This window comes from Mobula hypostoma, chromosome 2 (genome assembly GCF_963921235.1).
Source record: "Mobula hypostoma chromosome 2, sMobHyp1.1, whole genome shotgun sequence".
NCBI lineage: Eukaryota > Metazoa > Chordata > Chondrichthyes > Myliobatiformes > Myliobatidae > Mobula > Mobula hypostoma.
In genome coordinates this window covers 141,760,752-141,788,124 of record NC_086098.1, presented here as the reverse complement: position 1 = coordinate 141,788,124, position 27,373 = coordinate 141,760,752, and the positions used below count along the sequence as shown (strand labels likewise).

The 27,373-nt window shown below is 44.2% G+C and overlaps 1 protein-coding gene across 1 annotated transcript; it reads left to right on the top strand.

Moving 5' to 3' along the window:
* Window positions 1-721: 721 nt before the first annotated feature.
* On the top strand, window positions 722-27,373 carry mtres1 (mitochondrial transcription rescue factor 1). Its single transcript, XM_063073082.1, has 4 exons — window positions 722-762; window positions 16,680-17,115; window positions 19,974-20,046; window positions 26,470-27,373. Exons 2-4 carry the CDS (start codon window positions 16,685-16,687, stop codon window positions 26,647-26,649), a joined length of 684 nt encoding a protein of 227 aa, XP_062929152.1. The 5' UTR covers window positions 722-762; window positions 16,680-16,684; the 3' UTR covers window positions 26,650-27,373.

Here is a 27,373-nt window from a genome sequence, read left to right as displayed (position 1 = left end):
ACGTCTCGTGATTTCATCCGACCGAACCGTCGGAAAATCGGTGGTCAACTCCGAGCATTAAAAAATGCACACTTTTCAAACTATCCGTCCCCGTCATATCTATTACTTTGCTCCACATTCTGACCTGGCGCACTGGTTCCCATCCCCCTTGGCCGAACACCGCCGCCCAGAATATTGGACCCCCTCCAGTTTTAAGTACAACTCGTCCCTTTCGTACAGGTCTCCCTGCCCCAGACCAGGTTTCAATAACCCAGGAACCTTGTTTCAAGGACATTGATAATGAATTTACTTTGTAAACTCTCTTTCTCTCAGTTTCTAGCATGTTGCCAAATGGTTCGCGATCCAATAACCTGGTTTAAGTTATGCGTTCGGAGCGCTGCGATCCTCAACATAAACACAATTACAAGCACCAACATCTCTGTTACGGTATTCTTCCTGTGCAGAAGCCGGAGGCTGGAGAGTTTGCACCCGGAAGTTAATCTGGTTCATTGTTGCTGCAGAGTGCTCGTCCAGAGACGAGACTACAGGGAGGAGGTCACAGGAAGAGAGAAAGTGAGTGTGTTTCATAGTCTGCCGTAAATTAGATTCTCAAATATAATGCATCCTTTGCTCCTGACGTCCGAGTCAGTGGCGACTTGCTGAAACCACTGATCTGTATCCTTCTCTTGCTTCCGCCTGCCGTCGTGGGACTTGTGCAGGACAACCTGCAGGTTTAAAAGTTTATTTTCAGAGACGCCGCCTGTATCGCTGCTCAGGGTGGAGGTTACCTGCTAGTTTTGTTTTCTTCGAAGAATGGAGGTGTAATACTGTATAAAAACAGAAAACGCTGGAGATATTCGGCAGGTCAGGCCGCAGTTGTGGGAAGGAGAACAAACTAACATTTCGGGTTCAAAGACACTTGGTCAGAATCGGAAAGGAGTGAAAAAAAGAGGGTTGAACTGCGGGGAATCTTGGAGGCGGTCACTGAAGTGGAGGCAGAAATTAGAGTTCTACGCGCTTTGAGTTTATTTCCAGGTTTTTGAGGTGAACTGGCTCCCCATCTTGATCTCTCATTTACCAGCCTGGCTTACTGTGTTTTGCTGGTGAATTCATTCGAATCGTAGGATTCCGTTTAACCCAGTGTGCCCATGGCAACCACAGACGCGGTTTAGTTTTATTATTAGGCGATCCTTTCAGGATTGTTGACTCTGTGTTCTGAGGCTGCAGATGCGGGAACTACCAGGTCTTCCACGGATACATAGAGATGGCTGATGATGTGGGAAGGCTGTAAGCAGGCCTAACCCCAAGGTCTCTGCACAATGCTTGGGTGAATATTTTAGGATCCCTAGCTTACGAAATTATGAACTGGGACTACGGGGCACTAGTCTTCCAAAAGCAAAACGTCCCAATTCAGCATAATTTAAAAACAAAAATTGAATTGTTCAGCACAGAAATGAGCCATTTCAGCCAACCCTCTGGTGCTGACTGTGATGCCTATCTGCGCTAATCTTGTGTTCCTAAGGGATTCTACAGATATGTTAAGAGCAAAAGGTTGACAAGGGACAAATTGGTCCTTTAAAGATCAGACTGGTAATCCATGTGTGAAGCCAAAAGATGCAGGGGAGACGGGCCGACACAGAGTCTACAGAAGTGGGGCAAATTGGCAGCAACTTCATGGACCCTATACGTATTAATGAGAAGGAAGTGTTTGCTGTGCTCAGGCAAAATGGGGGGCGGGGAGTAAATTCCCAGGGCTGGACAAGGTTTTCCCTCAGACCCGACAGGAGGCAAGTGCAGAAATTGCTGGATCCCTAGCAGAGATTTGTAAATCATCCTTAGCAACAGGAAATGTACCAGAGGATTGGAGGATATCTAATGTTGATCAACACACACAAAAAATGCTGGTGGAATGCAGCAGGCCAGGCAGCATCTATAGGAAGAGGTACAGTCAATGTTTCGGGCCGGGACCCCTCGTGAGGACTGAAAGAAGAGATAGTGAGAAATTTGAAAGTGGGAGGGAAAAGGGGAGATCCGAAATGATAGGAGAAGACAGGAGGGGAGGGGTGGAGCCAAGGGCTGGAGAAGGGAGAGGATCATGGGACCGGAAGCCTGGGGAGAAAGAGAAGGGGGGAGGGGAGCCTGGAGGGTGGAGAGCAGGCAAGGAGTTATAGTGAGAGGGACAGAGAAAAAAGAGAGGGAGAAAAAACGAGGGAAAAATATATAAAATATATAAATAAGGGATGGGGTGTGAAGGGGAGGAGGGGCATTAACAGAAGTTTGAGAAGTCAATATTCATGCCATCAGGTTGGAGGCTACCCAGACAGAATATAAGGTGTTGTTCCTCCAACCTGAGTGTGGCTTCATCTTGACAGTGGAGGAGTTCGTGGATAGACATGTCAGAATGGGAATGGGATGTGGAATTAAAATGTGTGGCCACTGGGAGATCCTGCTTTCTCTGGCGGACAGACTGGAGGCATGAATATTGACCTCTAACTTCTGTTAATGCCCCTCCTCCCCTTCATACCCCATTCCTTATTTATTTATTTTATATTTTTTTTATTTTCCCCCTTTTTTCTCTCTATTTTCTCCCTCTGTCCCTCTCACTATAACTCCTTGCCTGCTCTCCACCCTCCGGGCTCCCCTCCCCCCTTCTCTTTCTCCCCAGGCTTCCCGTTCCATGATCCTCTCCCTTCTCCAGCTCTTAGATCCACCCCTCCCCTCCTGTCTTCTCCTATCATTCAGATCTCCCCCTCCCCCTCCCACTTTCAAATCTCTCACTATCTCTTCTTTCAGTTAGTCCTCACGAAGGGTCCCGGCCCGAAACGTTGACTGTACCTCTTCCTATAGATGCTGCCTGGCCTGCTGCATTCCACCAGCATTTTTTGTGTGTGTTACTTGAAGTTCCAGCATCTGCAGATTTCCTCATGTCTAATGTTGATCTGCTGCTTAAGAAAGACTCTAAACACATACCAAGGAATTACGGGTTGGTGAGTATGACATTAGTTGTGGGAAAGTTATTGGAAGGTATTCCAAGGGAGTGGATATATAAGTATTTGGATAGACATGGACTGATTAAGGATAGTGAACATGGCTTTGTGTGTGGTAGGTCACGTCTAATCAATTTTACAGAGTTTTTCAAGAAAGTTGCCAGGAAAGTAGATGAAGGCAAGGTAGAAGATATTGTGTGCATGGACATTTGACAAGGTCCTACACAAGAAGCTGGTCAAGAAGGTTCAGTCACTCAGCATTCAAGATGAGGCAGTAAATTGGATTGGACGTTGGCTATATGGGAGAAACGAGAGAGTAGTAGTAGAGGGTTGCCTCTCTGACTGGAGGCCTGTGACTTGTGTTTGGTCCATTGTTGTTTGTTAAATGTAGCAACAATCTGCATGATAATGTGGTTAACTGGATCAGCAAATTTGCAGATGATACCAAGATTGGGAGTATAGTGGACAGCAAAGTAGGCTATCGTGGCCTGCAGCAGGATCTGGGTCAGCTGGAAAAATGGGCTGAAAAATGGCAGAAGCGATTGAATGCAGACAAGTGTGAGGTGTTGCACTTCGGTAGGACCAGTCGCGGGATGGGTCTTGCACAGTGAATGGTCGGGCACTGAAGAGTGCTGCAGAACAAAGGGATCTGGGAATATAGGTCCATAATTCCTTGAAAGCGGAGTCACAGGTGGATTGCTTCATTAAAAATTGCTTTGGCACATTGGCCTTCATAGATCAAAGTATTGAGTTCAGGAGTTGGGATGTTGTGTTGAAGTTATATAAGACATTGGTGAGGCATAATTTGGAGTATTGTGTGCAGTTTTGGTCACCTACCTACAGGAAAGATGTAAATGAGGTTGAAAGATTACAAAGAAAATTTACAAGGATGCTGCTGTATCTTGAAGACCTGAGTTAAAAGGAAAGAAAGACTTTATTGCTTAGAACATAGAAGACTGAGAGGAGATTTGATCGAGGTATACAACATTGTGATAGGGTAAATGCAAGCAGGCTTTTTCTACTGAAGTGGGATGGAACTACAGCTAGAGGTAATGGGTTAAGGGTGAAAGGTGAAAGGTTTAAGGGGAATATGAGGGGAAGGTTCTTCACAGAGGGTTGTGAGAGTGTGGGACAAGCTGTCAGCACAGGCAGTGCACACAAGCTTGATTTCAATGTTGAAGTGAAGGTTGGAGAGGTACATGGATGGTAGGGATATGGGGGGGCTATGGTCCCTGTGCAGGTCAATGGGTGTAGACAGTTTAAATGGTTTTGCCATGGACTAGATGGGCCCCAGGCCCATTTTGGTGCTGTATGTTTCTATGACTCAATGCTTATGCAAGGGCTCCATTTCATCTCTCCATTCCTCTCTTGCAATTGCTTAGATGCCTCTGATTTTCTTCCTGACTGTGACCTCCCTTCACTGTAGCGGACGGAGCCTTTGACTGAACTCAACTATTCCCCACATGTATGCTCTCACTCTCCTGCTGGGCAGGGCAAGGACAAAATTCCCCAAGTCCTTGCCTTCCATCCCCACCAGCCTTTGCATTCAATGGATAATCCTTTCCAATTTCCACCTGCACCAACATGATTCCAATTCCAGACATTTATTTCTGGCCCCTCACTTTTACCATTTCACAGGCATTGCTCCTTTTGCGACTCCCTGCTCTGCTCTTCCTTTGCTACCCACCCACCTCTCCCCATTCAACCACAGGAGATGCAACACTTGTCTTTTTAACTGGTCCCTTCCCCCCATCCATGGACCCTAGTAGTCTGTGCAGGCGAAGCTGTGATTCACATGACTATCTTCCTATCTAGTGTATTGTATTTGGTGGTCAGACTGTGGTCTCATCTACTCTTGGAGAAACCAAACAGCATTTGAATGATCACTTTGCAGAGCAGCTACACTCAATCTGTGGGAGTGACCCTGAATTTTTCAAAGATTCAAAGCACATATATTATCAAAGAATGTATAAAATATATACCTTGAAATTTGTCTGCTTATAGACAGCCTCAAAGCAAGAAACTCGAATAACCAATTAAAAAATCCAACAAAAGAAACCATCAACCTGTGCGAAGAGGAAGATAAAAAAAGCACTTTGTGTAAAACAATAAAATCAAAACAACAGTATTCCCAACCAGATTAGAGCAACCGGAATAGGCCCAGAGCCATTTTCTGGTTGCTAGACATTTTAATTCACTATCCCACTCCCAATCTGGCCTCTCCGTCAGTACCTCCTGCACTGTTTACAATGCAGTCTAACGCAAGCATGAGGAGCAATCTCTCATTCTTCCATGTGGAAGCATTGCAGCTTGCAGGCTTCATTTGAGAAAAGTCTCCAACCTTACATAATACTCCCTTTCTTTCTGTCCAATCTCGCCAGTTCTTTTCCAACAGTCTTATCGTTAACAACACATTACTAGAAAAAGCGTGACCTAATCTTAACTGCTGCTAGACGGCCATGTTAGGCCATCTAGTTTCATGGTAGCAGAGGTTTTCCCTCTGCTCTACCCATCTCATTTCTGGTAGCTAAAACACTTTGTTTCTCAATTCTGATAGTGTTTCTCTTTCCACAAATGGTGCCTGAACTGCTTAGTGTTTCCAGCATTTTCTGTTTCAGTTCTCCAGCATCTGCAGGTTGTGATTTTTAAAGCAATACGGTTATCTGTCAAGTTAATTATTTCCCATTCAGGGGGTGTAAATGTTGATTTTTGTCACTGCAGTAGTTCTGGGAATTGTTGTAGATCATTGTAATCCTAACAGACAACACAAACATACAAGGAGAAAAGTTTTTGTCAAGAACTCTACAGTAAATTACTTTATAAGTAGGCATCTAGAAATTGTATCTCATACCTGGAACCTGCACACCAGCTTCATATTTGAGTCACAATGTCATACAACATAGAAACAGGCTTTTCGACCCAACTGCTCCATCTTAAATGTTGCTAATGTGGTACCTGTGGTGCTTTATAATAAATTGCAGAATATATTGCATTACTTGCCCATTGTACTGAATGCACACCGGTGGCCACAGTATTAGGTACAGGAGTGTGTGTAATAACGTGACAACAGAAGTGTATCTGGTGTAGCCTACTGCTGCCGTAGCCCATCCACTTGAAGGTTTGATATGTTGTGCATTCAGAGACGCTCTTCTGCACACCATTGTTGTAACACATGGTTATTTGAGTTACTGTCGGCTTGAACCAGTCCATCCATTCTCCTCACTCATTATTAAGACCATAAGATACAGGATCCCCCCACCCCCATCCGAACGTAGAGCATTCCTATGAAACGGTTCGTAAGCCAGAGTGTCGTAAAGCAAAGAAGCAATTACCATTTATTTATATGGGAAAATTTTGTGAGCGTTCGCAGACCCAAAAATAACCTACCAAATTATGCCAAATAACCTACCAAATTATGCCAAATAACACATAAAACCTAAAATAACAGTAACATATAGTAAAAGCAGGAATGATATGATAAATACACAGCCTATATAAAGTAGAAATACTTTTCCACAGTCATTGCCGGCACTGTTCTCCGGAGCGAAAATCTCACGCAAGCGCTGTTGGCAAAAACACTGTCTTCAGTAACCTTTAAGCTATGAAGCTGCCAAATCATACCAAATAACACGTAAAAATACACAGCCAATATAAAATAGAAATAATGTATGTACAGTGTAGTATCACTTACCGGAATCGGGACAGCGCAGAGCACAGTGATGATGGTGTGTTAGGCTGAGTCGTCGTAGGCTGGGTGGTGCAGTGGCCCCCCACCCTCCAGGCCGCTGAGTGATACATTGCCGCGAAGAATGCAGGGGTCCAGCGGTAGCCGGGATGCACCTAGCACATCTTTAAGAAAAAAGCCGAAATAAACATGCTAATTACATGCTGCCGGACACGTAATTAATTAGCATGTTTATTTTGGCTTTTTTCTTAAAGATGTGCTGTGTGCCTCCCGGCTACTGCTGCATTCTCCGCGAATCGGTACAGTATCTGTCTGGGGCCCAGGTGTTGGGGTGGTGGGATATGGGGGTGTCATCTCATCGTCGATCAGGGCAGGGAGCTCATCTTCTCCTATGACTGCCCACCTCGATGTCGAAGGTCGAGGTTCGTCGTCTGCTGTGGCTGATGTGGAAGGCTTGCTCGACTGCTGAGCCTCGTGCATTTTGCTATCATATAGTTCTTTGTAAGGACTCAAAGAATCTTGCAAATATCCCCTAAACCTACGTACCCTTTCAAAATTAAAGCCATACTTCATTATTACTCATTCGGTTTCGATTGTTATCCTTTCCTCTTCCAATTGCATCAGCTCTTCATCTATCAGTTCTTGGTCATGGGATGCCAAAACCTCTTCAACATCATCTTCGTCAGCTTCCACAAGCCAAACTCACTTTGTCCTTGCTTCGTTCACCACGATCGAAACGCTTAATTATGTCTAGTTTTACGCTAAGTGTAACACCCTTACGAGCTCTTTCAGGCTTTTCCGACACCATAGAACGCATCTTGCAAACGACTGCTCACAGGCTCGTGTTAAAGCAATGCTGGTGAGAATGCCGTTCCGAATCCGGGGAGAGCGGCTGCACGGGGCGCGTGCTGCTTTTTATCACGCGCTGATTTTTTTCGCAGCTGAATTTTTTTCATAACGGTGAAAACACCTTCTGAAAGCGAAAACAGGGTACTAATGTAGGTCTTTCGTAAGAGTGAGGTTTCGTAAAGCGAACGTTGGAAAAACGGGGGACACCTGTATAGGAGCAGAATTAGGCCATTTAGCCCATCGAGTCTTCTTTGCCATTTCATCATGCCTGATCCAATTTTCCTCTCAACCCCAATCTCCCGCCTTCTCCCCCATATCCCTTCTTGCCCCGACTAATCAAAAATCTATCAACCTCTGCCTTAAGTACACATAAAGACTTGGCCTCCATAGTCCTCTGTGACAGTGAATTCCACAGATTCACCACCCTCTGGCTAAAGAAATTCCTCCTCATGTCTGTTCTAAAATACTCTCTCACCACAGGAAACATCTTCTCCACATCTACTCTATCAAGGCCTTTCACCATTCGATAGGTTTCAATAAAGGTGTTGTGACCCACCACTGCTGCTCACTGGATGTTTTGTTTTGTTTTTCACACCGTGCTCTGTAAACTCTAAGAGACCATTGTGTGTGAAAATCCCAGGGAATGAGCAGTTTCTGACTTACTCAAACCATCCCGTCTGGCACAAACAATCATTCCACAGTCAAGGTTACTTGGATCACACTTCTTCCCTGTTCTGATGTTCAGTCTGAACAACGACTGAACCTCTCGACCATGTCTCAATGCTCTCGTGCATTGAGTTGCTGCCACGTGATTGGCAGATGAGGTACTTGCATTAATGAGCAGGTGTACAGGTGTATCTAATGAAGTGGCCCCTGGGCGTATTGCGTATTTAACCAAAGATGTTAAAATCAAGGCTGGAAATCTGTTCAGTGTTGGATTTGGATCAGGATCTTTTTGTTTTGCTGGGATTTACTGATGTGTTCCAAGTGAAAGTTTGAACTGGTCAGCTTCTACTGCCACTGAACTCTGGATACTGGTTATGCTTGGGTGTGGCAACTAGGCTACCACACCAGGTCAGAGGTGATGCTGGGTTGGAGGCCCCGCTGATTTTACTGGCAAAGATGGAGAAAAAAATCAGAGAGCATGTTTCTTATTAAGAATCAGTTTGCTTAAGATTAATTTTTGAAATTTTTTTTGTAATTAACATCTTTAATTACAGGCATTATTTTTAATGGTTAAAAAATTTGAATTTTTTAGATCTAGATTATGAGAACACTCAGTCCTCGTTTATGGTCATTTAGAAATGCATGCAATAAGAAATGATACAATGTTCCTCCAGAGTGATATCACAGAAAAACAGGACAAACCAAAGACTAACACTGACAGATCCATATAATTATAACATATAGTTACAGCAGTGCAAAGCAATACCATAATTTGATAAAGAGCAGACCATGGGCATGGTAAAAAAAAGTCTCAAAGTCCTGAATCAATCGACTCCCAAGTCCCCGAAAGCAGGCGGCAAAGGGAGAAACTCCCTGTCATAAACCTCCAGGCACCGACAACTGCTGATGCATTGGAAGCAGCCGACCACAGTCAACACTGAATCCGTCCGTCTGAAAACTTCGAGCCTCCGACCAGCCCCTCCGATACAGCCTCCGGAGCACCATCCTCTGCCGAGTGCCTTCGACCTCGCCCTGGTCGCTGAAACAAGCAAAGCCGAGGATTCGGGGCCTTCCCCTCCGGAGATTCCAGACCACACAGTAACAGCGGCAGCGAAGCGGGCATTTCAGAAGTTTCTCCAGATGTTCCTCCGTACTCTCACGTCTGTCTCCATCAAATCAGAATTTCAATCATTAAAAGAGCTCCACCACCAGCTTTGATGGAGCTGGACTTCGGTCTGCACAGGGCCAGCAAGACAAACCATCCTCATGTAGCCTTGGACAGAAATTCTGGGCAGAGTACCAAATTCAGCATGAAGTAGCCCATCAAGTTAAACCCCCTTTTTTTTGTCACCATTTATTGAGAACAGTATGGCACGGGAACAGAGGCTTTGGCCCATGGCATCTATGCCAAGCTTGATGCTGAATTACACAAAATCACATGCCTCTACATGATCTACACCCCTCCATTCCCTGCAAGTCCATGTGTCTATCGAAAAGCCTCGATCGCAGAGTTTCCCAACCTTTTTTATGCCATAGACTTCTACCATTAATCGAGGGGTCCACGGACCCCAGGTTGGGTGGCCCTGTTTCCATTACTGCCCCTGGCAATCCACTCTAGACACCTTCCACTCTGTATATAAAGAAAAACATTACCCTGGACATCTCCTTTAAACTTGTCCCCTCTATCCTAAACTGCATGAGTTCCAGTTTTGACATTTCTGCCCAGGGAGAAAGTTTCTGATTGTCTAGCCTGTCTTATAATTTTAACAACTGTCAGCTCTCCCCCTCAGCATGCAATACTCCAGAGAAGACAACTTAAGTTTGTACAACTTCTCCTTGTAGCGCATGCTCGTCTGACAAACCTGCTCTGCACTCTCCCCAAACCCTCCATGTCCTTCCTGCGACGGGGGATGTTGGAATATTTGTTTCAGTTGGTTTGCGTTGCCTTTGCTGTGTGTGTATTTGTTTCTCTCCTATGAGAGGCAGTGTGACGCTGCTGGGTCAATGCAGAGCCAGAGGAGACTGTCAGTGATCGTTCGAAATGCTCTCCTAATACAGATGCAGCATTACACCATCTGAAAAGCCAACACTTTTTGTAAATCCACAGGGTAAGATAATAATTGCTTTCTTTCAGATGAAGGAAAATCGGAGGCATGAAAATTATTTTTAAAATAATCCTTTATTTTTGAGCATAGTAACTTTAAGGAGGTTTCTTTATTGAATCTCAGATTCCGTTCCCTTAATATTTGTCTCCTTTTCACTCTCTGCCAAATGCCTGAGATGGAACAAGTCTGCCTGCAGCCGCCTTTTGCTGCCCTATCTGAAAGGCTTTATAAAGTACTGTACTTACGTAATATCACTTGACTTTGACTTGGCCTCAGCTACTCTACTGATGAGACTCTCATTCGTACTACTCTCATTTGCCTGGAAGACTTTATTCTCCTAACTCTCCCTCAGTATCCTCACTTGTTCTGTCCCGAAATTGAGGTCATCTAAAACTTTTCTGCCCTTCTCCTAACTTGTGTCTAGTTCCATTCATCAATAACACAGGGCAGCAAATTTTTTTTCAAAGTGTTGCTTCTTTAGAAATTTTTTTTTTTGTTTATGATAGACTGCTTGAAGCTGAACACAAATATAATTTCCACATCACACGATTTGTACCAGCAGGCCAACCTCCAGAGCACCATATAACATCAAAAGATGTAAGCATTCTGCAGGTTGCTCGGGATTGGAAAATGGACGTGGACTTGGAAAAAATGCTTGTGTTTCCCCCAGACATTGCGGCTACAACACTCCAGCCAGACATGGTCCTGTGGTCCACAACATCCAAGCTGGCATATGTTGTGGAATTGTACCATGGGAAGATGGTGTCAAAGAAGCTTATGAGAGGAAAAAGACCAAGTACTCTGAACTGGCAACTAAAGCTGCCCAGAGTGGCTGGAAGACCAAGATTTTCCCTGTAGAAGTGGGATGCAGGGGATTTGTTGCTACATCTACGACCAGTCTATTGAAGAAGATGGGGGTGAGGGGTCACTCCCTCCAACAAGCAATCAAGTCCTTGTCAAATGCAGCAGAAGAAAGCAGCAATTGGATTTGGATTAAAAGGAAAGACAACAACTGGGCTGAAAGATGAAGACAGGAGGGTATGGAACTGAGGGGGGTGTATCTGGGACGCCAGGTAGCACCGTTGAGCCCTCTGGAGAAGTTGTGGGCTTATCAACGAAACGTCAAAGAAGGACGGTGCCCACCTGATGACCCCAATTACATACCTACCCTCCCTCCTTGTCACCACTCCAAACCCATTGCCACCATCGAGAGTGTTAACTTACCATAGGGATTGAAACATCAAGTCCTAGTAGCTCTACTATTCAGATTACTGTATCACACAGGAATTTGGAGAAACACGAAATTAACTTTTATAGAGTATAATATGTTTAATTGCATAACGGTGCTGACACTTTGCGATAGTTGAACAAAACTAAAACGTGTTTTGTTGATGACTTTCGTTTGTACTCAGTATGTGAGGCTTCTCTTAAGTGCCCAACAATAATCAGCCAGCATTGATGGATTCCAGTTGCCCTGACACCATCTCCCCATGACTGCAATGTCCTGGTGAAACCTTTCACCATGCTCCTCACTGACAATGACAAGATTTGCAGGGAGGTAGTCTAAATGGGAATGCAGAAAATGAATCTTTAGTGATATGTTGCACTTCATTGATTTGTATGCTTGAAGCATGTTGTCTACCAGCTGCACGTAGTTTGGTGCTCTGTAGTTGCCAAAAAATTTTTCAACAACATCCCTTGAACGCCTTCCATGCGATTTTTCTCCAGTCCCATGAGAAGTTCTTTGAATTGTCTGTCATTGAGGTGACCTTTTTGATTTGTAGACCAACAGGCCTTTTTATTCTGACCTAAATTATGAATTGAAATAACAAACATAGGCTATTTCAAAAAAAATGCATGATAGGGAAATTTCATGGCGATTTCCATGATCGGTACCCCAAAATCCGTAAGATACACCTAAAAGTACTCAGGAAGCAAAAAACTTATTGTCCACAGTAATTACTTGCTGACCTACAAACAAGCTTGATTTAGAATAATTTGATTTTAAGATTCTCTTAAATTCCCACTGAATTTTCCTATCTCTATCACCCTCTTCTATGCAGTACTCTCATAGAATTTCTGGCTTTATTGATCATTCCCAATGTTAATTATTATCGATGTCTGGGCTTTTAGTCTGGTATTTGTACCCCTTTCAAGGTGACACAAGAACTTAACTGTTTGATCAAGCTTTTCATCACTTGCTCTCGTAATTCAATTATATTGTGCTACAATAAAGACAATAAAGCTTTTCTCTGATTGAGGCGTCGAACAAGGTTGAAGTCGATGAGAATGAGAGCGGAGGATGGGCTTGTCTTCGCAGGCAGATGACGCCATTCCTCTCCCTCTTGCTAGCTGCGGTTGGAGGGAAGTGTGGGAGTCTTGTGATCCGCGTTGCAAGGATTGATTGGAGAGGCTGGTTTGGGGGACGTTGGGGTTGCATGTGTTGCTGGATTCTGGTTACTCCTCTTTTTGTTGTTTTTGAGTGGTTCAGTCGGGGTGATTGACACGGTCTGGGCTCTTCAGTGAGGAATGCTTTGCCCTGCGGCTTGCAGTGTGTTAGCGGTGTGACACGGAACTGAACAAAACTGAATACTACTGGGCTCCCGATTTGATGTTTGATATTCTATGTGTTATAGAACATAGAAATCTACTGCACATTAAAGGCCCTTTGGCCCACAATGTGCCGACCATACAACCTACTCTAGAAACTGCCTAGAATTACCCTACCGCATAGCCCTCTATTCTCCTAAGCTCTGGCTATCCACACGATCAATGCCTCTCGTCATCTTATACACCTCTATCAAGTCAACTCTCATCCTCCATCACTCCAAGGAGAAAAGGCCAAGTTCACTCAACCTATTCTCATAATCCAGGCAACATCCTTGTAAATCTCCTCTGCACTCTCTCTATAGTATCCACATCCTTCCCATAGTGAGGGGACCAGAACTGAGCATAGTACACCAAGTGGGGTCTGGCCAAGGTCTTATATAGCTGTGACCGCTTGCCTTTTGGCGCTTGAGCAAAGTTTGTTCTTTTTTCGCGTGTTGAGTGTTTGATATTTTCTTAAACGCGTGCCGTGGTGTTTCTTTGTTTTGTAGCTGCCTGTGGGAGGGTGAAGCTCAAAGTTCTATTCTGTATACATACTTTGATAATAAATACACTTTAAATCTGAATCTTGGAAAATGGAAGTCGGCATGTTTTTGTTGTTAGCCCAGAAGGGTGAACTTGCTCCCCATCAGTATGACAAGTGAATGTGTGGAAAGTCTATAAAGCAGTCTGTGCTATATTCACAGGCCAACAAAACTGCCCTCACCCCGGATCATTGAGAACAGTTGTAGGATGCTGCCCTTGCTAAACAGTGTAAACAATAGCCATTTCTGATGTGAGTAAAATCACTTGTACTACTGATATATTTTTTAAAGTTTAAGTTTTGTTATTACTTTTATTGAAAGGGTTTTATAAATAATATAAGCATTTAAGTGCTCTATATTTATTGAAATTCTGGAAATCCAAGTGCTATGCTTGTAACAAATGCTGCATATGACTCTCCTTAACTAATTAAGTATTCATCGATATTATCTCAAATTAAGGGTTTCCAGCAAGTTGTCATTAGACTGGAGTGCTGTGTTGGCCACCCTCAGTCCTCTTGCTGAAATAGTTTGGAGTGGCGTAATTAGCCAGAGTCTCTACAGTCTTTCAACAGCCCAGCCTCTGAACTGTGAGCCACAGGGGCCAGTGATCGTTTCCATCCCGAGTTCTATTTATTTTTCAGAAGTGGGTCTAGAGTCATCTTGGCTAAGTGGGCCATCTAGTAATATAGGTCAGTCAGTTGAAAGCCAGTTGAGTGGGCAGTCTTAGAATTAATTCATCATGTAAAATGGAGTTAAAAAGGATTTGGAAATGTGTTGATTATTTGAACTCCAGCATCAAATTGTATAATTTCTTAATGCATGTATGCATTTCTAAGTGACAATAAAAGAGGACTGAGTGTTCTCATAATCTAAATACAAGTTGTATGTCACTAAGCCTTTCATATTTTTGAAAGCGCGATTTAGGTTGTCGATATTTCCCAAGTTTTTCTCCTTCCAGTCTACTTATTTATTTCTGAGGGCATTTTGGTGGCATAGTGGTTAGCACAACGCTTTAAAGTGACAGCGACCTGGGTTCAATTCCCGCCTCTGCCTGTAAGGAGCGACTGTGTGGGTTTCCTCCGGGTGCTCTGGTTTCCTCTCTCAGTTCAAAGACGTAGGTTAATTGGCCAATGCACGTTGTCCCATGGTTAGGCTAAGGTTAAATTGGGGGATTGCCAGGCAGCTCTAAGGGCCAGAAGGGCTTGTCTCAATAAATAAATGAATACATTGGGCCAGTTTATTTTTCCAGCAGATGCAGAGATGGCCCGACCTGACCCAGGCCACGTTGCTTCTCTGATTGCACCCAATCATCTTATTTCCAGTTTCCTTGGCAAGAGATAAGAACTGCCTTTTACTGCTGCCCCGTCATGCCTTCATAGTTTCTCCAAGCCGGTGTGGGACAGTGGCACATCCAGTAGAGCAGCCTCCCCCACAGCTCTGGTGACCCAGGTTCAATGCTGACCTCGGGTGCTGTCTGCGTGGAGTCTGCACGCTCCTCTCCCTGTGACTGTTTGGGCTTTCCCAACGTGCTCTAGTTTCATCCCGTGTCTCAGAAACATGCGGGTTGTTAGGTTGACTAGCCTTTCAATTTGCCCCTCGTATGGAAATAGAACAGGGTAATTGAGGGGAATGTCCAGACAGTAAAATGGGATGAATGTATTTTAAGCCGTGCCCGGTAGTCAGCACAGACTTGTTTCTGAGCCTATGGCTTGATCATGGTTATCACAGTTCTCATTGGGTAGGAGATACAGAAGGATGAAGTTCCACACCATCAAGTTCAAGAACAGGAACTTCAACCAGGGATTCCCAAACCTTTTTATGTCATGGGCCCCTACCATTAACTGAGGGGTGTGTTGACCCCAGGTTGGGAACCCCTGCTCAACCATTTGGTTGTTGAGCCAACCAGTAGGACTCTAATCACTTCCTCAATATTGCAACATTATGATAGCTTTGCATAAAATGGACCTCCTTTGGTTCTAATTGTGCTCTTTCTTGTGTGCTTTTGTATGACTTGTGTGGTGGAGAGTATATATGGAGACACCAATGCCCTTGAATGGAAAATCCTACATAAAGTAAGAGGTACAGCCCAGTCCATCACGGGTAAAACCCTCCCAACCATTGAGCACATCCACACAAAGTGCTGTCACAGAAAAGCATCCATCATCAGGGATCACCACCACCCAGCTCATGCTGTTTTTTTGCTGCTGCCATCAGGAAGAAGATGCAGGAGCCTCAGGACTCATACCACCAGGTTCAGGAATAGTTACTACTCCTGAACCATCAGCTCTTGAACCAAAGTGGATAACTTCACTCAACTTCACGAGCCCCATCATTGAAATGTTCCCACAACCCATGGACTCCCTTTCAAGGACTCTTCATCTCATGTTCCTGATGTTTATTGCTTATTTATTAATTATTAGTTTTTCCTTTCCTTTTGTATTTTGCAGAGTTTGTTGTCTTTTGCACCTGGTTGTCCATCCTGTTAGAGAGGTATTTTGTTGATTCTGTTATGGTTATTGGATTTATTAAATGCGCCCACAAGGAAATGAATCTCAGGGTTGTTATATGGTGACACATACAGTACTGTGCAAAAGTCTTAGTTACGTTTATATAGCTAGGGTGCCTAAGACTTTTGCACAGTACTGTAGTAATTTTATGTATTGCTGTACTGCTGCCACAAAAATATCAAGTTTCCTGACATGTGAGTGATGATAAACCTGATTCTGATGTGGGTCTCTATTGTGGACTGAGAGTGGGAAGGGGGCAGGGAGAAGGGAATCAAGGTTGGGGAAAGGGGAAGGGAGAGGGAAGCACCAGAAAGGCGTTCTGAAATGATCAATAAACCGATTGTTTGAAATCAATTGACCTTGCCCGCTGTCTCACACACCCCTCCCACGGCGACCCACCCTCGATATTCCTAACATCCTCCCGCCAAATTTACAAAGTCGCTGTCCTCTCCACATTGACAAATACAGCACTGTGCAAAAGTCTTGGGCACACAAGCTGTATATGCTGTATGTGCCTGAGACTTGCACAGAACTGTATGTACTTCAATAATAAATTTACTTTGATCTTTTCATGTATGTTTCTTGTAAATAATGTGTAACTGGTGCTATTTGTTGGTGATACTGCTGCTAGTAAATTTTTTGTTGCACCTATGTATATATGTATTTGTGCATAAGACGATTAACAAGTTTCATTTTTTAACCTTATTAAGGTAGATTGACTTAATGATAACCCCGCCAAAGGATTTACTTTTTGATTTAATCTTTTTCAGGCAATATGAACAAATTAATCTTCCCAGCTCGTATCCTAAAGAGTTTAAGCACCAATGCGGTGTTCTGGAGGAAGTGTGCATCGCGTGAAGTGTGCAGGGCGAAAGGTGTGCCCGCAATCTGTGCCCATTTCACTCTGAGCTTAAACACCATTGAGCAGAGGTCCAAAAGACAGCAGGTGCTATCTGTGCTCCGGGAGAAGCCTCTTGTTATATTCGTAAGGCACAAAGGCTCAAGAAAGCGGAACAGGAAAATGGTACAACAGGACCTGGAGGAGGATGAGGAGAGTGACGATCCTGAGAAAAGTGATTATGAGACTGAATCGGAGGAAGAGAAGGACGATGACACGCAGCCTAAACCTTACAAGGACCTCGAGAAAGTAGTGGCGTCTTTTAGGTTTGACCTCATCATGAAAGCTGGTCTGGACATGGCCAGGAAGTAAGTGTTAAATCTTTGACCTGTTTAAAAACAAGCTGCCGCTGTCTGTAAGGAGTTTGTACGTCCTCCCCGTGACCATGTGAGTTTCTTCCGGGTGCTCTGGTTTCCTCCCACAGCCCAAAGACGCACCGGTTGGTAGGTTAATTGGCATCGTAAATTGTCCTGGTTTGATTAGGCTAGGGGTAAATCGGGGGGGGGGGGCAGTGGTTGTGAATCTCAATAAACAAAATAGCCCTGTAACAGAGAGCACTCTGTATATTCTCCTAATTAACCCACTGTTTTCCCTTGTAAGGCATGAAACACAGGCCTCTCATGGTCTGGTCTGAGTCGACGTTCCCTTTCCCTCCGTATTGCTATGTCAGACACCACAGTTTAGTTTCATCTTATTTTTTATTTATACTTAGCTGTAAGCATGTAATTGTGTTGAGCGTTCGTTCTGCTGTTCTACACTGTCATTTCTCGGCAGTCACATGGCAGCCGCCGCGTCCTGAACCAAGCCGATGTGCTCAGGTTGGGTTTGTGGTGCTTCTCCTGACATACATGATCCTATTTCTCCAGTAATGGGGATGTGTAAAGGTGTGTATGCTGCCTGCATACTGTATTTAAGATGGATACCTGTTCATTTTGTAATATGATTGTAACTAGCTAGTGGGGTGCATCATATTCTAATTCATGTGTAGCCTTAAACAAGATGGTGTCCCCGCATTTTCCTTCTCCCTGGGCCTCCTGTCCTATGATCCTCTCATATCCCTTTTGCCAATCACCTGTCCAGCTCTTGGTTCCATCCCTCCCCCTCCTGTCATTTTGGATCTCCCCCTCCCCCTCTCACTTTCAAATCTCTTACTAGCTCTTCCTTCAGTTAGTCCTGACGAAGAACCTGGGCCCGAAACGTCGACTGTACCTCTTCCTAGAGATGCTGCCTGGCCTGCTGCGTTCACCAGCAACTTTGATGTGTGTGTCCTAGTGTCCTCTTTGCCCTCAATATGAGAGAGAGAGAGAGGGAGTGTTCAGCAGGATTTCACACTGGACAGAGCTATTATTGTGTTTTCTTGTAGATATCATTTCGTAAATATTAGCAGTTTTCTTTTCACTATTTTCACTCATTTTTGTAAGTTTGATTTTAGATGCACGAATAAACACCCTGGCACTAAAGTGCTAAGCGAACCCAGCCATTTTTTTCCTTCAGTCTTAACCCATGCTTCTAAGAAGCTTCGTCCTTTTTCAATGCTTCAGTGCAAATTCTGGGATCCAAACTGGAGATGTGGCACAGAACACTGTGCGTTTATTCATTTCACATCTGCCAGCTCATTTCTTTTATTTCCCTAAGAGTGTGACACATATAAAATATGACCCACCTGTAGGCCGTACAGCCACCTGGGCCTTCCAGCCTGCTCTGCCATTCATCAAGATCGTCACTGATTTCCACCTCAAAGCTGTCTTTCTGCTCCATTGCCGTGTCCCGCATTTCCCTTCAATATCCAGAAATCTATCAGTCCCTTCCTTGTCTGAACTTGGCTTAAATTTACAGATTTTAAGCACAGGGAATTCCAAGGCGGCACAGTAGTGCAAAATTGCTTTAAACTCACACGTTAAATTCAGTTGTTTAAGGTGTTTCTCATACCAGGAAGATTATTCTTATTGTACTAAATATTTTCAGGCTGATATTCCATTTTCCTCAGTGAAAAAGCTAGTTGCAGGTCAGTGTAATAACAGACAGTTACCATCCTGACCTGCACCAACCTGCTGTGGTTTATCACTGTTAAAATCCTCCTGAGATTGTAAGATTATGAACGGTGCCAAGTAGCATTGCCACAATACAGCCTGTTTAATTGAAGGGGTATTATTGCTTTGTTAGATATTCTAGCTCCATTTTCTATTCTTTCTAACTTAACTGTTTTTGTTTTCAGACAACAACACTTATTTATTCAGATGGTTGATCTACCATTTACTTAAGGATTTCCAACTTAATGCTTTTCACTTCCATGATTGTTGGCTGTTTTCTCCACAAAACGGGTGGTTATCTGATTGCTGCCTTTATACCAACACTTTCAACCATCAGCCCAATGGTCACTGATCACCCTCGGGTTAAACCACTCCACCACTGGCTAGAACGTGCCTTACCCATAACATTTGCAACTCTTGTTTTTCATTCATTTACGGGATGTGGGCGTTGCCAGCTAAGCCAGCATTTATTGCCCATCCCTAGTTGCCCTTGAGAAGGCGGTGATGAGCTGTCATCTTGAACGGCTGCACTCCCTGAGGTGTAGGTACACCCACAGTGCTGTTAGCGAGGGAATTCCATGACTTAGACCCAGCGACAATGAAGGAACGGCGATAGGTTTCCAAGTCAGGATGGTGAGTGACTTGGAGGGGGATTTCACAGACTGTCCATTTAGTGACTGCCCATTACTTCACCTTATTACAGACATTCCCTTTGTTCCACGCATTGCCCTCCCAACCTTCTCTGATACTTAGACTAACTTGCTTTCTCTCTTCCTCAGCTCTGATGAAGGATCTTCAACCTGCAGTGTTAACTGGTTTCTCTTTCCACAGATGCAGTTTGACTGGCTGAGTTCTTCCAACATTTCTGTTTTGGTTCAGGTTCCAGTATCTACAGCTTTGTTTTTGATCGATTTCCAGCCCTTCGACCCAAACTGTTCAATTCCTCCATCGTAGGTGCACAGTGTGTGCCATTACTTGATCGTGCTACTCTTGACACCAACATACAAACTCCTTTCAGGCAGCATCGGGAATTGAACCTAGGTCGCCTGTACTGTGAAGCACTGTGCTAACCACTACACTACTGTGATGCCCTGCTTGACTCTGACTCTAATATAAGCTCATGCTTTATTCCGCAGCAAAGTGGAAGATGCCTTCTACGGCAACAAACTGAGGCTGAATGGAGAAAGGTTGCAGAAAAAAAGTAAAGTGGTGCGTTTTATGTTTTCACTCTACTTCAAATGCATGCAGTCATCTAATAGCTGTCTACATACGTATGTCTTTAGCCAGTGGGAGGGAGAGTTTACATTTTCTGCAAGACTTATCTTCCTTGTCGGTTATACTGTACTGGGTATAACAGAAGCACCAAGTGTTTCGGTTTTGGGCCTGTTCCCTGGAGTTCTTCCTGAGCCATTAGACAAAATAGCAATTCCATTTCCCTTCACTGCACTTCCACCCCACCTCATTGCTGTTCTTTGTTAGTCATAGTCATTGTTATTTGTACTGGTAAGGCTGAGTCCTCTCCGTTCCCAGACGTTCTCCGGAGTCTCCCAAAGGTGGCGCTGGCTTTGGCAATCCAAGTTGAAGGTCTACTGTGCAGTGGTCCTTACCACCCTCCTTTATGCCAGCGAGACCTGGACTGTCTACAGCAGACACGCTAAACAGCTCAACCACTTTCACCTGAGCTGTCTCCGCAGACTCCTCCACATCAGGTGGCAGGACAAAGTCCCCGACACGGAAATCCTGGAACGAGCTGGGCTCTGCAGCGTCTACACCCTCCTGCTGAAAGCCCAAGCCAGGTGGGCTGGTCATGTGGTCAAAATGCCAGACAGCCAATTGCCTAAGCAGCTGCTGTACGGAGAATTGTGTCAGGGCAAGCGCTCAGTCGGAGGGCAGAAGAAACGTTACAAAGACTGCCTCAAAGCATCCCTCAAAGGCCTGGGTGTCGACATCAACACGTGGGAGACGCTTGCCCTCGACCGTCCAGCTTGGCGCAGCAAGATCACCACAGGAGCCCGTGCAGCTGAAGTCAGGCGCATCATCGAGGCGCAACGAAAGCGTGCTGTTCGCAAGGCCCGAGCAGCATCCACTGCCACGACAGCACCCACCCACTTGTGTCCCACATGTGGGCGAGCCTTCAGGGCCCCGATTGGCCTCATCAGTCACCTCTGGACCCACAGCCACCAATCTCCCATTTGACTTTGAAGCCATGGTCATCTTCGACTACGAAGGACGAACAACAATATTTGTACTAAGGGTTACACTGCAGCTACACTGTGATCGTTTAAGTAATCCAGGCCACTGGGTAGTGGAGCCAGGAGATAAGCCAGATTTAACTCTCAGGTACCTGGAAAATGTGTCTTACCTTGAGAGAATAACTATATCTGAGGCTGTTTTTGTCTTATCTAAAATGCTATTAAGCAGAAAATCAATAATTAAGTTTTGAAAGTCCAAACCAGGCGTCAAAACATTTGCCTCTTCCTTGATTGTGGGTGTAGACAGTGGGTTATGTTATATAAGTTATATAAATGTTACGCTTATCCAGTATGTTGTATGGCTCAGAATGTTGGACAATATCTGGTAACATGAGGAAATGAATTGAAGCAGCAGAGATGTGGTTTTTGAGGAGGATGGAAAGAATATCATGAACGAAACGAATATCTAACGAGGATGTCATGAACAGAGCAAGCACAAGAAGAGAAATAATGTATGAGATCATGAAAAGGCAACGTAATTTCATTGGACGTGATTAGGAAAGAGGAGTTAGAAATCATCGTAATTATGGGAAAGATTGAAGGGAAGAAAGCAAGAGGAAGGCAAAGACAAATGATGATGGAGACAGCAGCCAGAGAACTGGAAATGAATACCAATGAATTGATCCACTTGACCCGAAACAGGAGTGTGTGGGCCCTGGCAGTCAGAAGTCAAACTGGGCATGGCACCTGATGATAATGAGAGATTGGGTGGTAGTGTCACTAACTGAAACCACCTGTCCGCTGATAAGACTGCTCTGTCACTCTCGACGAGCATTAGTTGCTCCCACTGATGGGAATATGGAGCATTTTCGGTAACGAGTTTGGGAAAGCCCACTATCCACAAGAGGTGACAAGAGGATTGCATACTGTGCCCTTGCCCTACAGTCAGTGCCAAACAGGCAAGGATTGTCTTCCAGTGACACAGGTTCACAAGTAGATAAATTGGATAAGTGTTTTCTGTGTCTTGGGTCATGTGAGGGATAAAGATTTAAAAATGGAATACAGGGCAGGAAACAAAAATTACTAAGTTTCTGAAAATCCATAAAGCACCTTGAAAAGCTAGAAATAAACAGGATCAGCAAATTTGCAGATGACACCAGGATTGGGGGTGTAGTGGACAGCAAGGAAGGCTATCATGGCTTGCAGTGGGATCTGCACCAGCTGGAAAATGGCAGGTGGGATTTAATGCAGACAAGCGTGAGGTATTGCACTTTGGGAGGACTGACCAGGGTAGATCTTACACAGTACATGGTAGGGCACTGAGGAGTGTTTAGAACAGAGGGATCTGGGAATACAGATCCATTATTCCTTCAAAGTGGCGGCACAGGTAGATAGGGTCATTGAGAGCTTTTGGCACGTTGGCCTTCATAAATCAGAGTATTTAGTACTGGAGTTGGGATATTATGTTGAAATTGTATAAGACATTGCTGGAGCCTAATTTGGAGTATTGTGTCCAGTTCTGGTTACTGACCTGCAGGAAAGATATTAATAAGATTGGAACAGTACAAAGAAAACTTTACAAGGATGTTGCCAGGACTCGAGGACCTGAGTTATAGGAAAAGGCTGAACAGGTTCGGACTTTATTCCCTGGAACATAGGAGAATGAGGGGAGATTTGATAGAGGTATACAAAATAATAAGGGGTATAACTAAGGTAAATGCAAGCAGGCTTTTTCTGCTGACGATGGATGTGACTAGAACTAGAGGTCATAGTTTAAGGGTGAAAGGTGAAGTGTTTAAGGGGTCCTGAGGGGGAGCTTCCTCACTCAGAGGGTGGTGTGAGTGTGGAACGAGATGCCAGCGGAAGTGGTGGACATGGGTTCAATTTCAACACTTAAGAGAAATTTGGATAAGTGCATGGACAGGCGAGGAATGGAGAGCTATGGTCCAGGTGTGTGTCACTGGTACTAGGCAGAGCAACAATTCAACATGGACTAGATGGGCCAAAGGGCCTGCCTCTGACCTGTAATGTTCTATAACTGTAAGTACAGAAAGCTGCATCACAGAAGCACAAAGATCATTTGATGTATTGTGAAATAGAGTAGTCTTCATCCAGCACGTTGACATCCAGAGATGGAAGAAAATTTGCAGCTTCATCTCAGTTGGTGTCCATCTCTCCTCTGAATCTGCAGGTTGTGAGTTCCACCACACTCTTGAAATTTGAGTGTCAGGACCCCCTCCCCCCACCCCCCCCCCCCGATGCATTGGTACACTGCTGTAGAGGTGCAGCCCTGTTGGGTGTAGGATATTTCATTGAAATGTGAGCACTGTGTGGTTTGCTGCATTGTCATAAAAGACCCACCGCTGTTAATCCAAACAAGAATAAACAAATTCACTGTGGTGCTTTGGACAATACTTATTCCCCAATGTCAATAATTTTAAAAATGATCTGGTCTTTTTCACAGTACAAAATGTAATTGGAACATTCAATGGTTCTGAAAAGCAGAAGAGAAAACACATTTCTTTTTTTTCCTAGGGACTGTGTCCAGGTATTTGTTCTGGTGTAGTTGAGTTTGCTCATAGCTCACTCATGCACCAGCTCATCCTAGGGAGAAGGTTTTACAGCAGAACTTGGTGCTATTAGAACAAAAAGGTATTCTAAGGGACCGGACTTTTGAGTCTTTGGATATACAGGACTGATTAAGGATAGTCAACATTGGTTTTCTGCATAGTAGGTCATGTTCAATCAATCTCATAAGTTTTTTGAGAAAGTTACCAGGAAAGTTAATGAAGGCAAGGCAGTGATGTTGTCTACATGGACTTTGACAAGGTTCCACATGAGAGGTTGGTCAAAAAGGTTCAGTTGCTCGGCATTCAAGATGAGGTGGTAAATTGGATTAATGTGGGAGGAGCCAGAGAGTAGAAGTAGGAGACCTGTGACTAGTGGAGTACCGCAGGGATCAGTGCTGGGTCCATTGTTGTTTGTCATAGATGTCAACAATCTGGATGATAATGTGGTAAACTGGATCAGCAAATTTGTGGATGTCACCCAGATTAGAGGTGTAGTGCATAGCGAGGAAGATCATCAAATCTTGTAGAGGGATCTGGACCAGCTGGAAAAATGGGCTGAAAAATAAAAGGTGGAATCTATGAGTAAATCTATGCAGCAAAGCCAGTCGAAACAAATTAGAATTTTGTGGGAAACTTAAAAAATCAAAAAGGTTTCACATGCTAGAAATCTGAAACAAAAGCAGAAAGTGCTGGGAACGTTCAGCAGTCTGGCAGCATCTATTAAGGAAAACTTCATTAGTATATCAGGTCAAAGGCTCTTCCTCAGAACTGAGAGTGAGTGGGAACTATTTGATCTGAGTAGCAGAGTGGGCAGAGAGAGCAATGGTACTACCAAGACAATGTGAATAATAGGGTGTGATGGTTGACAGCCCAAGAAATGAAGATTTAAGCTTGTCTATCTGTGTAATGGGCCAGCTGGTGGTGCAGTGGCATCAGCACTGGACTTCAACACAGATTAGATTAGATTATGAGGACACGCAGTCCTCTTTTATTGTCATTTAGTAATGCATGCATTAAGAAATGAGACAATGTTCCTCCAGAATGATATCACAGAAAACAAGACAAACCAATATTAAAAAACTGATAAAAACCACATAATTATAACATATAGTTACAACAGTGCAAAGCAATTCTGTAATTTGATGAGAGCAGACCATGGGTATGGTAAAAAAAAAGTCTCAAAGTCTCTCGGAAGTCCCATCATCTCACACAGACGGTAGAGGAAGAAAAACTCTCCCTGCCATGAGCTTCCGACGCCGCAAACTGGAAGCACCCGACCACAGCCGACTCAAGTCCATCCGAAAACTTCGAGCCTCCGACACCAAGCACCATCTCTGCCAGGTGCTTCGACCCCGGCCCGGGCAACAGGCAATAGGCAAAGCCGAGGATTTGGGGCCTTCCCCTCTGGAGCTTCTCGATCGCACAGTAGCAGCGGCAGCAAAGCAGGCATTTCAGATGTTTCTCCAGGTGTTCCTCCGTGCTTCCATCAAATCAGGATTGTGCACGGCATCCTACTTACAAATACGATATCATTTCAGAGTGGCCGCGTGCGCTGCGTTGCGCCGCCATCTTCTCCCCTCCCCTCAGATGGTACTGAGTTCAAACTCAGCCGGGTCCTAACCTGGGCAACAGCAGTATCTGCGCAGAAAAATGACCTAGCAATCTACTTCTGTATCTTGTGATGAAAACCCTATGGTCCATGAGGTCACGAAGAGTCAGACTCGACTTGACGAATGAACAACAACAACAACAATCTGTGTCATGGGTTGCTAATAGTGAGAAGTCAGGGAGATGCTAGCAGAATATACAAGTGAAAGAAAACAATGGGAAGGAATGGCATGTAGATATGGCCAGCCCTAATCCAATGAGAAAAGAAGTGCAAGTTATCTGAAGCTGCAGAACTCAATATTGAGACCTGTAGGTTGCAGCGTGCCCAGATGAAAAATGAAGGGGTACTCATCAAGCTTAAGCCGTGCAGGAGACCACAGACAGAGAGCTTGCTAAGCACATCCCTGTACTCGAGACCAAACAACATCACCCACGGCACTGGCCGCATGTTATACGGGAAAGGAAGCTTAACTGCCAGTACAAAGGCTGTCCATCATTTCACTCTTTTTCACATCATTTCTGTTTGTTCTCCCCTTTGCTCTTTCCCACCTTGTCCGCTGCATAGATCAATTTACTTCCTCTCTTTCTCGTTCTGATGAATTTCTTTTAATCTGAAGAGTTAAGTGTCCCACTTTCCACATCTACTGCTGAGTTTTGCCAGCATTTTCAATTTTTAACTTGACCTTCAGAATAAAAACCTTGTAGGCTAAGATTTTAGGTGGCATATTTTTCTCTGAATGCTGCGGGAACTAGAGGACCACAGTTATAAGGAAGGATTGAATAGGTTAGAACTTTACTCCCTAGAACGTAGAAATTGAAGGGAGGTTTGATAAAGGAGTACAGAATTATGAGGGACATAGATAGAGTAAATGCAAGGAGGCTTTTTCCCACTAAGGTTGGGTGAGACTGCAACTAGATATCAGAGGCAAGGATGAAAGGTGAAAAGTTTAGGGGGAACCTGAGGGGAAACTTCTTCACTCCGACAGTGGTGAGAGTGTGGAATAAGCTGCCAGCACAAGCGGTGGATGTGAATGTTATTTTATTTGGGGCATAAACCTAAAAGAGGGGGATAAAGGAAACTGTGTTAGAATTTCCTGATACATAGTAACAGAGGATATCTGAGGGCCTTCTGCTGATCTTCTGAAGTTATAAGACGGACCAACATGATTTCTTACACTTTGGATGTCAGAAATGATGTAAATTTTTCAGCGGCTGAATTGGCTTTGGATCTGAGGGTGTTTGTGTTTCTCCCGTATTTGCAGGTGAAGGTGGGTGATGTCCTTGATCTCATTATTGGGGATAATAAAGAAGAAGAAGTGGCCGTCGTGATGAGGGTTGTGCTTCGAAACGTTGCTGAGGAAATGACAGACACTGACAAATACAGGGTAACTCTGAGACGCTGGAAAAGTCTAAAGCTACCCAGAGCAGAAGTGTTCAAGTAAGGCTGCCCTGCTCTCGGCCGTTCATTTGTGAAGTGCGAGTCACCAGTTTCCAGAATTGGGCGTGAAAACTATTTTCTAAAATGTCTCTGTGGCAACATGAGGTGTTCATGACTCTTTGCATTTCTATAAATGTGCCCAGAGTCGTCATGGAAATGCAATGTAATGTGAGTTTTTTCATTTTTGTTTACAACACTTCACGTGAGGATCATTCCCCAGAGCTTCCTGAGGGGATATACCAGTGTCAAGGAGCAAGCAGAGGATTGTAGGGGCAGTCGAGAGCTGAATGAAGGAAAAGGAGGTGTTGACAAAGACTCTGTGGAGAGAGCAAGGCAGGGTTTGTTACGGAAATCAAGTCTGTATGGGAAATGAGTTCAAAAGTTCAGGGGGTTAAAAAATGGAGAAGCAGCAAGGATAACTAAGAAGGTACAAGATTAGAGTCTGGGGAAACGCTCTCCCTGCATTCTAGAACCCAGGATTTTTGTAGACTTCGATGAGATCTCTTACTCCACTTAACTTGAAATAATACAAATCTGACCTAATTGCTCTCTCCACATATTGCAAACCAGCCAAACCCGGAACCAATCTGATGATTCTTTGAAATATTCAATTGGTAATTACATCTTTTTATGGAAGGAGACTAAAACTGTACACAATATTCCTGATGTGGTCTCATTAGGATTGCAAGAGAGTATTCTTACTCAAATCCTCCAATAATAAAGGGTTA

What these genes read in the sequence shown, in the direction of transcription:
- mtres1 (XM_063073082.1), top strand. Translation starts at nt 16,685, where the DNA reads ATGAACAAATTAATCTTCCCAGCTCGTATCCTAAAGAGTTTAAGCACC. An exon ending in GGTCTGGACATGGCCAGGAA is followed by an intron (nt 17,116 to 19,973) that starts GTAAGTGTTAAA and finishes TTTATTCCGCAG; the next exon opens with CAAAGTGGAAGATGCCTTCT. An exon ending in TGCAGAAAAAAAGTAAAGTG is followed by an intron (nt 20,047 to 26,469) that starts GTGCGTTTTATG and finishes CCGTATTTGCAG; the next exon opens with GTGAAGGTGGGTGATGTCCT.